This window comes from Suncus etruscus, chromosome 5, assembly GCF_024139225.1.
Source record: "Suncus etruscus isolate mSunEtr1 chromosome 5, mSunEtr1.pri.cur, whole genome shotgun sequence".
Taxonomy (NCBI): domain Eukaryota; kingdom Metazoa; phylum Chordata; class Mammalia; order Eulipotyphla; family Soricidae; genus Suncus; species Suncus etruscus.
The window spans coordinates 27,972,119-27,985,801 of NC_064852.1; the positions used below are offsets into that span (position 1 = coordinate 27,972,119).

Sequence of the window (13,683 nt, forward strand, 5' to 3'; positions counted from 1 at the left end):
TTCTGGTTTTGTGATTGAAATGGTAAAGGCTGGACTGAGTGCAGCACCTCACACAGCAAATTACTTTGTTCTTCTACTGGGATACTTTCCCAGCCCAAGGTAAGAGTCTTGAACCTATTTCAAGTCCTTTGTCAATGGTCTCCCTTTGCAGACTTCCACCCTGGCAAATGTGGAGGCCTGATTCACTCACCAAACCCTGCCAGCTCATGGCCACTATTCATTCAGGATCCCCACCCTGACCCAGCATCCTCCATTCAAACCAAACCTCCATGCCAATACCTATTTGGCAAAAAATCACACACTCTGACTTTTGTTCTGAAGTACTGTCAACAATATTTTTTGGGTAATGTAATAGCCTTAGGGCCATGTGGATTGTCTCACTACCATTAGAATTTATTCTCTTGTGAGTCAAGGTTGTCTTGCTATATTTTTGGACATCGACTTCTGCTCAAATGATAAACATTCCTTAGCCTGCCAGGTTATATGGTCTATATCTAAGGACTGAGGTAAAAAAAAAAAAGCTGAGAAGGAAGTGGAAGTGGAGGGGTATAGGAAAGTTGGAAAGAAACCAAACTCTAAGGCAAACCTGATAAAAGATGTGAAAACTCCGCTCTCCAGGATTCCTCATGACCACCCGAGACTTTTCCAGAAGGAAGTTGGAGATCTTTCCACCATCTGGCTCCCCACCTGGGCTGAACTGGATTTCAAAGTATTTTCCCTGCAAGAATTAGGAATTTCCTTCAATGGCTGGTGAACAAAAACACCATGTCCCAAACAGGTTGTGCATACAGTAAATAATACAAGGAAATCTATTAAAGAAAGATACATTCTAAATGACTCCAAGTTCTGGACTGGACTTCCTCAGTTTTTCTGCTCAGACAATGACCCAAGTTTTATCCAATCACAAATTCTGTACTGAGACAATACCCTTTCGGCATATCTAAATAAGGAGATGCTGGATCCCTTGCCCAGTTCTCAACCTCCTAATCACACTACTGGAAGATGTCTGCTTGCCAAACCCGAAGGTGTAAAAATTGGAACAGGCATCATGAGGTCCCCTTGTGAACTCTCCAAAACTCTTTTGGAGGAAGCAAATTTTCCTGTAACAGAAAAGGTATTTGAACAAGAGCAGTCCCTTTCACTGCTGGCCGGAAGTCCCTTTTCACTGCTGGTGGGAAATGTGCACTGGTGAAGGGTGTTGGACACTGTATGACTGAAACTCAATTATGAACTTTGGAACTGTATCTCATGGTGATTCCATTAAAAAAATTAAAAAAGGGGCCGGAGAGATAGCATAGTGGCGTTTGCCTTGCAAGTAGCCGACCAAGGACCTAAGGTGGTTGGTTCGAATCCCGGCGTCCCATGTGGTCCCCAGTGCCTGCCAGGAGCTATTTCTGAGCACATAGCCAGGAGTAACCTGAGCACCCCCTCCCCCAATTAAAACAATAAAAGCAATCCCTTTTAGACCTTTGGAGCATCTGCATGCTGTTATAAATATAAAATGGAAATAGGCTGGAAAATAGATCCGTATTGGATGGTAAGTGGTGTTACCATCTCTCTGGACTCCAGTTTCTCTAGTTTGCAGAAATTTTTTCTTTTGGGAGGTGGGGGTGCACTCCAGGCTCAGTGCACTGGGGACCAGGCAGAGCTAAGAATTGAATAGTAGATCCTTCATGCATTATCACTCCAGCTATCTACCAACATTTTACATGTCTTCTGGGGCCAGGAGGAGGACCTGAAGCACAGGAAATGATTAGGGTGGGAGCAGGAGGGCCTGGTGTGGCCTAGGGTCAACCTAGAGAACAAGCCCAAGTTCAAAGTGTGTATCTTTAATAGACTATCTGCATATCCACTAAATCAAACTTATCAAGGTTGGGAGGGATCCTCCGAGGCCTCACATCTGTTACTCAAACAACAGTCTCACTCAGTCAAGAAAAGAAAGGACTGGTGCTTGTCCTGCCTCAGCCTCCTGTGCATACAGTGTCCCTGCTAAGTGACTTATTGACTCCAGGTAGAAGATGGGTTAGCCAAGGCCAAGGTCTATCTTAATAGGGTTTTCCCTAACCCCAAAAAGATACCTGGAAGCACCAGCTATGGTGGGACACACATTAAGGCCATTCCAAAGTACAGTGGCTCCTGAGAAAAGCTTGCTGAACATGCTCCCTGCTGCAGCTCAGACTCCACCAGACTTTACTTCTGGCATGTTCTGGAAAAGGTGGACTCTGTTCCTCCCTGCTTCCTGATATCCCATTCCTCCTATATCTTGAGGACAGATGCAGGAAGTGGCAAACTCTCCATACTCAAGAGGGGCTTGGCTACTTGTCACAAAGACTGGGGGGTCCTTTAAGACAGAGAGGCGCCCAGTGCCACCCAGACCACAGGAAAGTTGACCCCACCCTTTCTGCAACAATAAACAAAGCAGCACAAATCCCCAGGGAAGGGCAGAAAGTTTAGTTTTGCTGTAGAGGGGTTGGGAGAGAAGAAAGGAAAGAGGCATTTTTCACAATAAAATATAAAGAAATTTCAACCTTTTTTGAGGGGTGGTGGCATACCTTGCGGTGCTCAGGGGTTACTCCAGGTTTTGCTCTCAGAAATCACTCCTGGTGGGATCACGAGACCATATGGGATGTTTGTGATCGAACCAGTCGGCCACGTGCAAGGCAAACATCCTACCCACTGTGCTATCGTTCTGGCCCTAGAGATCTCAACTCTTAGAAGTGTTTTATTTCTTAGCTAGGTATTGGGTACATTACATTTTTAGTTGATATTAGGTGGTATTGCAAATTTTCATAATCTAATTATTTGAAACTTAAGCAGAGGGAATAAGTTCAAACCTAGGGTCTTTTACAAGGAAAGTGTTAGCAATCACTACCTCCTATCTATATAAGCTCAGTTTCATAATATATTTCTTTTTGCGGTGGACATATGGCTATTTGAGCAGTGCCCGGGCTTTCTCCTAGCTCTCTGCTCAGGTCATTCCTGGCACTGCTTGAGAGATGCTGGAGTCCAATTTGAGTCAGCCATATACAAGGTATGTGCTTTATATGATGTGCTATCTCTCCAATCCTGCCCCCAAACATGTTTCTTGTTTGTTTGTTTTGGGCTACTCCTGGTTCTGCACACTGGAATCACTCCTGGTGGGGCTTTAGGGGTCCATGTGGGATGCGGAAGGTGGAATCCAGGGTGGAATCCAGGTTGGCTGCAAGCAAGGCAAGAACCTTACCCACTGTACTATCTCTTCAGTTCCCAAACATGTATATATATATATTAGATAGATAGATAGATAGATAGATAGATAGATAGATATTTTGGGGCCATACTTGGTGGTGCTCAGGGGTTACTCCTGGCTCTGCACTCAGAAATTGTTCTTGGCAGGCTCAGGAGACCATATGGGATGCCACAGATTGAATATGGGACCCTCTGCTGTGCTATCGCTCCAGCCCCCAAACATATATTTCTTTTTTTTTTTTTTTTGTGGTTTTTGGGTCACACCCGGCAGTGCTCAGGGGTTACTCCTGGCTCCATGCTCAGAAATTGCTCCTGGCAGGCACGGGGGACCATATGGGACGCCGGGATTCGAACCGATGACCTTCTGCATGAAAGGTAAATGCCTTACCTCCATGCTATCTCTCCGGCCCCAAACATATATTTCTTAAAGCTAAAAAGAGATTTATAAATAAAAATTTGGTTTATTTTTTTTTGTTGTTGTTTTGGTTTTTGTTTTTTCTTTTTTTTTGGGCCACCCCCGGTAACACTCAGGGGTTACTCCTGGCTATGAGCTCAGAAGTTGCTCCTGGCTTGGGGGACCATATGGGACGCCGGGGGATCGAACCGTGGTCCGTCCAAGGCTAGCGCAGGCAAGGCAGGCACCTTACCTCTAGCGCTACCACACGGCCCTCCAAAAAATTTTGGTTTGTTTTTAATGGTTCATACATTCATTACTTAATCGTAATTCCATCTTGATAGCATTACTATCTCCTGTACTAATCACTGGAACAGTAAATTCATGTATTGATTTCTTAAAATCTTAGTTGTGGGGCCAGAGAGATAGCATGGAGGTAAGGCATTTACCTTTCATGCAGAAGGTCATCGGTTCGAATCCCGGTGTCCCATATGGTCCCCCGTGCCTGCCAGGAGCAATTTCTGAGCACAGAGCCAGGAAAAACCCTTGAGCACTGCTGGGTGTGACCCAAAAAAAAAAAACCACACACACACACACACAAAATCTTAGTTGTGTTTTACATGGTGTGTATTTTTTGGAGGAAGAAAGTTCACACCTGCCAATGCTCAGAGGACCACATGGGATGTTGGGGGACTGAACCCAGTCTGGCATGTGCGAGGCAAGTACTTTGCTGAACTTTGAATCTTTCCAGTTCACATGGAGTCCATTTTTATTTGTTTGTTTGGGGCCACACCAGGCATGCTCAGGGATTACTCATGACTCTGCACTCAAGAATCCCTCCTAGCGGTGTTTAGGGGACCATATGGAATGCCGGGATCAAATGTGAATAGGCCATGTGCTAAGCCAGTGCCTAAAACAGTTTACTATCTCTTTCTAGCCCAGCATTGTGAAACAAAAGTGGGACCATTTTGTAATATTATAATTTTTGAAAAATAATGCCATGCATATCTTTTCAAATAAGTCATTATTTATAGCGTACTCAGATATTACTTTTTTTCTTTTAGGATTTTGGGGTCATACCTAACAGTGTGCAGGGGCTATTCCTGATTCTGTGCTCTGGAGTAATCTCTGGTAGTGCTCGGGGAACCTTATGCAGTGGCAGGGGTCAAACAGGAGGCAACAAAGAGGGGAATGGAGAGCTAGAGAGTTCAAGTAAGTCAAACTCATTTTAAAGGCAGATATGGGAATGACAATAGAGAAGGTCAAGTGGATAACTCATTCCTCTTTCTCATTAGTCCATTATCTAGCCAGGTACACATGAAGGATGAGGGGTGGGAGGATGGAGAGTGGGAAAGGTGAGGAGAGAAGGCGGGAATAGAAGAAGGGAAGAAAGAAGGGGGAAGAAAGGGGGACAAAGAGAGAGACAGAGAGAGGGGGAAAGATGCAAAAATGAGTAGGCAGTCTAATAATGAAGAGCAAAGAAAATGAGCATGATTCAGACATATATAACTCACCAGGGAACTTGACAAACAGCAAGATTTTTCTTGGAAATAGAAGCTTCCTTCCAATAGAAGAGTAAAAAATAAATTGATTTTTTTTTCTGAACTTCCCACTACTTTACTTTAAAATGGCTCTCGAATCCGTTTAGAATGCATTAACTGCCAGACATAATACCATGCCCGAGATAAACACACAAATCTATAGAAATCTAAGTTACTGGGCAAACACTCCTTACTTTGCACTTTGGGGCTTTTTGTCAAGGGGAATATAGCCCTATTCATCCTTGTCAGACTTCCAGGAGACAGAAATGTCTAAATGGGCATTCACGGCAATGTGGCTGGCTGACGTTCTTCCTACTGTGGGAAGTGGGTCAGCTCAGAGGCAAACTGTCAGGCCAAGTCCCATCCCCCTGGATGTTACTGTTGTATGGAGACCCATAGAATAAAAACAAAGCTCTGAGGGTGGAAGCAGCTGGCTCTCGCTGATAGAGGAAAAAAAATCCCCTAAGGTGCCAGGTGGCCTTGTCTACCTCCTTGAGTCTCCATGGAAGGTTCAAGCCCAGAAAACTATAGCCATCTAGTCTACTAGTCTACTTAGCTTAGCTACTGGCATTCACTTAAAAGAGAAAAAAAATCTTTCTCAAGGACTGAAGCAAATTCTTCCGGGACCAAGATAATATCTGCATCAATGTTCATTTTCCTTTGTAAGGCAAATGCAAATGGAGAATCCTTTCCAGCAATTGTCTTTTTTTGTTGTTATTTTTGGGCCACACACGGTGCTCAGGAGTTACTTCTGGCTCTGCAATCAGAAAGTATCCTGGAAGGCTCAGGGGACCATATGGTATGTCAAGGATCAAACCCAGGTTGGCCTTGTACAAGGCAAACACACTTCCTGCTGTGCTATTGCTCTGCCTCTATCAGCAAACACAAACATGAGGCTCAAAATATGACTTCAGTGGAAGGGTAGACACTCAAGCAGAGGGGTGCAGTACAGAGAGACAGAGAAGGTCAATTGAGCTGGAGGGTCTGTGAGCAATGCCCCTTCCGGGGTGAGGACAGCATCCTGAGCCTGGCATCCTCTTTCAAAGCATGGACACTCACAAATCGGCTGGAGTTGTTGTTCCGGACAGTCTTGGCATTGCCAAAGGCCTCGAGCAGTGGATTGGACTGGAGGATGATGTCCTTCACGTGCTGTGCAGAGACAGATAAGGAAAGAGTGAAAATCCTTGCTTGCCCAACACGTGCACACAGAGAAACCCAATGTAGCCCCCAGAGCACATGCTCTCAAAGTTTCCTGGCACTTATTGATTCTCTGAGGGTCTCCCCAGGTTCATTTCTGGGTACAGGATTCCCTGATCTGTGCCGGTAAGTCAAATCTATCAAGTTCTTGTTGCAAAATCTACTCTTCCTCCCCTGTGTGCTCCAGAATGATGGGCAGAACATGCAGGGCCTGTCAGCTCCTGTTGTTCCGTTGAGTCTTTACCCTCATTCCCTTCTCTACTCCCTTCTTCCAGCTCCACCTCGAACTGATTCCCTTTGAAACAGTTCCCAGAGGGGAATTCAAGCATTCAGTGAGGTGGTGGACATGATCCCATGCTCCCCAAGCTTGGATGAGTCCTCTAGGGACCATGTTAAGATGGAGATGGGAAAGCACATTTAATGATTGTAAAGGACCACCAAAGTCTGAGGTGGCCTAGGAGCTATACTCTGTGGATAGAATTGGGTGGGACTATGATAGGCCCTATACCAGGGAGAGAGCTAGGCTCTTAGACACAGCAGCTGTGGGCCAGACTGAGAAGTGTGCAAAACAGTCCCCAGCCAAGACAACCCCAGAAAGATGAGTTGATCTTGGAGAGGGCTTTGCAGTGAGTCACCCCTTGTTCTTCTACTTATTCACATGCTATGGTTCAACGTACTCCAGAAAAAACAAGGCTTTGGCTTGTGCTCTTTAGCTACTGACTGATTTCCAGCCAAGAGTTCAGTATCATTGGCCTCATAAGAAAACAGGAAGAGAAAAAAATCAATGTCAAAGTCTGCAGTCTGCAACCTATGTCACAGGTAAGACCAGATGAAGATACAAACTGTAAATTCCCCAGATAAGCCTCCATGAGTTCTCCCTGGAACCTGTGGAACAGTTTTAAAAGGACAGAACTGAAACACTGATCCCCAAACATAGCAATGGCAGTAAAGGCACATTTCAGGGGCCCTTTCTCTCTTCTGTCAATTTTATTTTATTTATTTATTTTGGTTTTTGGACCAGGGGTTACTCCTGACTCTGTGCTCAGAAGTCCTTCTTGGAAGGCTTGGGGGACCATATGGGATGCCAGGAATTGAACCCAGCTCCATCCTGAATGGAGCAAATGCCCTACCACTGTACTAACTCTCCGGCCCCCATCTGCTGTCCATTTTAAAGCTTAGAGTAGCCTTCTACTCTCTCTCTTAAAATTTCATAGATTTACAGAAACTTTGTGTTTCTTTATAAAATCAATTTTGGGCTTTGTGGATCTTCATTAATCTTTTCCATCTTCGTTATTTTGTTTGTTTTGGGCCACACCCAACGGTGCTCAGGGGTTACTCCTGGCTACCTGCTCATAAATAGCTCCTGGCAGGCATGGGGTGGGGGGGCGCGGAACACACACCGGGATTTCAACCAACTACTTTAGGTTCTGGATCGGCTGCCTGCAAGGCAAACAGCGTTGTGCTATCTCTCCGGCCCCAATCTTTTCATCTTCCAATAATACCCAGAGACAACAGAGATGATGTGAAGCTTACTACAAAGACTATTGAGTGCAGTTAAAGAAATAACTACGGGGCCGGCGAGGTGGCGCTAGAGGTAAGATGTCTGCCTTGCAAGCGCAGGACTGCGATTTGATCCCCGGTATCCCATATGGTGCCCCCAAGCCAGGGGCAATTTCTGAGTGCTTAGCCAGGAGTAACCCCTGAGCATCAAACAGGTGTGGCCTGAAAAACCAAAAAAAAAAAAAAAAGAAATAACCACACCAACAGCTATCATGACAATGGTAGTGAGTGTGAGAAATAGTATGCCTGTCTTGAAGACAGGCAGGGGATAGGGGAAGAGGGACATGTAGGGCATTGGTGGTAGGAAGGCTGTACTGGTCAAGGGGTTGGTGGTGTACTTTTTATAGCTGAAACCCAGTTACAAATATGCTTATAATCATATTTATATAAAATTTATACAATAAATTAATAAAGATACTAATAAAATAAAATAAATAACAATAAAACCCTTTTCACCTTCTATTTGTTGACCAGACATGCCTATGAAGTTGATCAATATTCACTCTGAGACAGAGGGAGGGACTCTTCCTTGTCCTGTCCTTTACTGAATTACTGACATTTTTTATGTTTTGGGTCACACCTGCTCAGGGGTTACTCCTAGTTCTGTGCTCAAAAATCACCTGAGGGAGCATATGAGCATATGAGATGCTAGATGAATCTAACCAGGGTCTGTTCTGTGTTGGCCGCATGCAAGGCAATTGCCCTACTGCTGCGATATCTCTGGCCCGTGAATTACTGACATTTTACCTTTTTATTTTTGGAGTCGGGGAGGAAAGGCTCTCCTGGCAATGCTTGGGGACTGATCCCAGGACCTACACATAAAGCATGAGCTCTTACCCTTTGAGTCATCTCTCTGGCCCTTTTTAGCTAGATTCTTATGAATATGTTCATTCTTCTATTCTCCATTCATCTCTGTATCCATCCATCCATTCACCATCCATCTGTCCATCCACCTACTTACCAATCTACTATCCATCAATCCACCTATCTCCCCATCCACCATTTATTTGCTACTCACCCATCTATCATTCATCTCTCTACCCATCCATTATCTCCCCACCATCCACCGACTATCTATTTGCCCATCCTTCTCACCTTACATCCACCCATTACTATTAGATATAACAAAATTCTATGGTATATGGGGTGCATAATCAGAAAAAGGGAGCAAGCTAAGGAACAGCCCAACCACCCACTTCCTATTCCCAATACAGTCTCCAGGGCTGCTGACTCTAGCTTAGTCTTTAGGAACAGGCCATGAAGACAGTCCTGGGTGAATCTAGTGGACTGACCTGCCTGCTCCTAGTCCTGAAGCAGTCTCATTGCCCAGAAATGTGCCACTTTCTAATGTGTAGCTTGGTCTTCCCACTTAGACTGAGCAGCTGTGTACAACACATACAGGGTTTAAGGAACTAAGTACCAAGACTGGCCAATAGCTTAAAATCAGATACTGAACTAGGTAAAATAGAATCTGAAAACAAGTTCCTCTTTTCTTAACAGTTTAAATTGTGGCTACTCGATAACATAAAATTATGTACTATCTCTCTACCGCACAGTGTCACCCTATGTGGCCCTTTTGTTCTACTTCTAAAACTTTTAATTCCATATAAGAAAATCTGGACCTCCAGTTTTCTGATTCTTTCCCCTCCCAACTCCCATGACACAGAAAGATAATTTTGATGCACCTTTAAAGAGAAGAAAAAGCAATAACGTCTTTTATGAAATGATTCTGAATGAAAAATTTATTTGTAGTGGGAACTCTACCTTGGTCTACAAGAGGTCAGTGTCTGGCCAGCAGTAAGTGCTGGTGAGGGGCCTTACCTGAAGTTTGGGGGGCCCCACAGAATTCTGGACACTGCTTTCTGGAAAAGAAGGTTCATCTATCTGCTCTTTCCCATGCCAAAGCTGAGACCACAGTGAGCAAAACTCAAGACTGATAAAGCGGGGTGAGGAGACTCCCCATTCTACAGACATCTCCTGAAACCTGAACCCTCCCAGAGAGTCTCAGTGGTCCTTTTTCCCTTCTCTTTCCCTGCAGTTCAAACTGATGCTTGAAATCCACTCATTCCCAAGCAATCCAGAAGGGCAATGTAAGAAGGAATTGTGAGAAGGCAGCATCACTTGGTGAAAGTTCCAGAGTGTCTTCATGGAGCCACACAGGAGTGTCAACTGCTGTCCTGCACAACAAAGGGACACACCTACCAGATACAGAGACACACCAGTTACTGTGTGTCACTTGCCCGAGCTCCCAGTTTCTCAATGTGCAGAACCATGAGCAGCTTCCTAAAGTATTCTTCTAGGGATGTGGGAAATATATCTGCATAGTCTGACTGATATATAAACATATATACACACATATATGTATATACACATACACACATATACATGCAAACATATATTTACTATGACAGCATTATTATATACAATATTTGAACTTTCCATTTTTGTTTTTATTTTTGGGCCATGCCTGGTGGTGCTCGGGGGTTAACTCCTGACTCTGTGCTCAGAAATTACTACTCCTGGCAGGTCAGGGGACCATATGGGATACCAGGGATCAAACCCGTGTCTGCTGTGTGCAAGGCAAACATTCTACCTGCTGTGCTATTGCTCCAACCACGTTCCTTTTTGTTTTTAGTTAATAATAGTTTCTGGAGATGATCCCATCTGAGTTCAGCAAGTCCCATTTTACATGACTGTTTAATACTCCACTCTATTACAAACCAAACAGATTCATAAGTTACTTAAGAATGAAGGTTTAAGGAGTTTCTACTTTTTTTTTCAATTGTTTGCTTTTGGGCCAAACCTGGTAATGCTTATTTCTGGTTCTGTGTTCAGGGATCATAATTGGCGGTGCTTGAGAAACCATAGGAATTCCCAGGATTGAACCTGGATTGGCCCCATGCATAGTCAGTTCCCTCTACCTGCTGTACTATTGCTCCAATCCTAGGTTTCTACTTTTTCCCTTGCCCAAAAGTTCCATATCAAATCACTGTGTGCACAAGTCAGAAAACATGTAAAGATTTTTTTTTTATTCTGGGCCACACCCAGTGACGCTCAGAGGTTACTCCTGGCTATGCGCACAAAAATCACTCCTAAAAAAAAAAAAAAAAAAAGAAAGGAAAGAAATTGCTCCTGGCTTGGGAGACCATATGGGATGCCGGGGGGAATCAAACAGCAGTCTATCGTGGGTCAGTTGCATGCAAGAAAAACACCCTACCACTACACCATTGCTCCAGCCCAAGAATTTTCTGATGCAAAATTATACATGCCAATTTCATAGGTTTTCCTGAAATGTTCCCTATAAAAGTGAGCTAGTTTAGACTCTGCCCAGTAAATTGTGGGAAATGCCATGATCCTAGGTTTCTACTAATAGTGCTTATAACAAAACACGAATTGTCCAATCTGACAGAAATAGTTCCCTATGTAGTTTTAATGTATACTTCCTCTTATTATTATAAGGGTGATCCTATTTTCTTTCCCTCTTGGGGGATAGGAGGATTTGGATGACATCGGGCTGTGCTCAGGGCTTAGTCCTGGCTCTATACTCAAAGATCATTCCTAGAGGATTCAGGAACTATATGAGGTGCTGGGGATTAAACTAGGGTCATCTGTGTGCAAAAAAAAAAAAGTGTCTTGGCCTCTATATCAACTCAAAGTTGAGCTTATTTTTATGCTGTACAAGTCATGGGTGTTTCCTGTTCTATGAATTCTCTTACATGCCTTTATTTTCCTTTCAGATTTTTTCCTTTTTTGGTTTTTGGGCCACACCCAGCGGCGCTCAGGGGTTACTCCTGGCTCTGTGCTTAGAAATCACTCTGGCAGACTTTGGGGACCATATGGGATGCAAGGATTTGAACCCGTGTTTGTCCCAAGTCGGTGGCGGGCTAGGCAAATGCCCTAACACTGTGCTATGGCTCCCGCCCTTCCTTACCTTTTTGAAATCTATCTCCAGTTTTTCTTTCTTTCTTTTTTTTTTTTTTCTTCAGAGTTCAAATAACTTAAGTCCATGCTTTTCCTATGGAAGACATTTTAGGGACTGGGACTGCATAGCAGGTAATGGGTTTGCCTTGCATGTGGCTGACCCAAATTTGATCCCTTCTACCCAATATGGACCCCCTCAAGCCCTGAGTGACCCTTGAGCACAGAGTTAGGAATAAGCCCTGAGAACAATGACATGTAGTACAAAACAAAACCAGAGAAGGAGAGAGAAAAAGAGGAGAGAAAGAGGAGAGAGATTTTAATATTGAGAATGGATGGGATGTCTATACTTGACATAGCCCTACAGTTCACAATAGGCATTCACTAACTCACCTGGACTTTGGGGCCTCCTCCAGACACTCTGGACACGTAACTCATGATGTACTTGGCAGCCACTGTCTTGCCAGCACCACTTTCCCCACTGAGGAAAGAGAGACAAAAACAAACCCACCAATGAAGTGAATCATGTGAACACCAAAGTCTCTTCTGGAAAAAAATAAAATAAAAAAAGCAACACATCCAACGAGAATAGGATAGGCAGAGAACAGTCAGAAATAAATTCAGTTCAACAAAAGCAAACCTCAAACAAAAACATTGAATACTGGCTAAGAATGGCAAGGAACAGGATGGACGAGGTGGCTTCCAGGACTGGAATTTATTTATTTTATTTCTATTTTTTTTATATTTTTATTTTATTTTATTTTGGTGCCTGGGCCACACCAAATGATGCTTAGTGGTAACTCCTGGTTCTGCACTCAGGAATTACTCCTGGTGGTGCTTGGGAGACCATATGGGATACCAAGGATTGAGCCCAGGTCAGCCATGTGCAAAGCAAATACCCCATCTACTATACTATCTCTTCAGCCCCATATCATGCACACCTTTAACTTGGTTTGTGAATCGGATCTTGATTCCCATCATGGGACAGGCTGGACAATGATGCATTCTAAGGGCTGAACTAGATCATGACAAGGACTGTAACAGACAAGTGATGAATGTGAAACAGAAATGACAGCTTGACAAGAAGATCATAAACCATGAAAACAAAACCTCTGCCGCAATGTGAAATGCCAACTATGTTCAAACAGGAATCAAACGCAGAAAGGAAAAGAGACCAGGGGTACCACACAACATTCACAGAGATCTGGGTAAAGGAAAGATACCCTGGGAGACTGGTTTCAGTTCCTCATTTTCCAAATTTTGAGCAATGCCTCTATTCCTTCTGTCACTAAAAAAGAGAGAAAAGAAAAGAAAAAGTAGGCGCTCTCAGGTTACCGGCCATGTGCCTGAAACCAAAGCAAGCAACTTTATTTTAGAAGTTCTAAAATTAACTGATGAGGCAATATTCATCACATCCTGACTAACAAAGAATGTCTTCCTCTAACGATGTGGGGAGGTGGGGGGGGGGAGCCTTTGTTTATAGTCTATAGTCTGCACTTCAAAATCCCTCTTCTTCCTCCAAAATCCCCTAGAAAAATGGTGGTAAACTCAATAAAAATTGACCTCAGTGGAATGAGTCTTCATCCAGCAGCCTTTGTATGGCCATGAGAGAATGAATGAGACTGCAAAATCTGTATCCAAGACAATGATGGGGGACTCAGAACAAAACAACCTATGACGGGATCCTACGATAAGTTTTTTGCTTGCTTTTGATAATTAAGAATATTGTGATGAAAGTAGATATGCTAGTAACAACAAAAGAAAGTTGTTGTTGTTGTTTTTTTTTTTAAAGGAAGAAATTTGGGTATATTCAAAGACAGTAACTGTGGTCCCTGATGGCCATGT

The 13,683-nt window shown here is 43.7% G+C and overlaps 1 protein-coding gene across 1 annotated transcript in view; it reads right to left on the reverse strand.

Annotated features, from left to right (window-relative positions):
- Positions 1-13,683, reverse strand: part of MYO1E (myosin IE) — a 211,096-nt gene that overhangs the window by 75,259 nt on the left and 122,154 nt on the right. The window contains exons 5-7 of the mRNA XM_049773610.1: positions 12,232-12,319; positions 6,223-6,312; positions 587-718 (exon numbers count right to left, since the gene is read on the reverse strand). Of these exons, the coding sequence (XP_049629567.1) occupies positions 587-718; positions 6,223-6,312; positions 12,232-12,319 (310 nt within the window). The remainder of the gene's footprint in view (positions 1-586; positions 719-6,222; positions 6,313-12,231; positions 12,320-13,683) is intronic.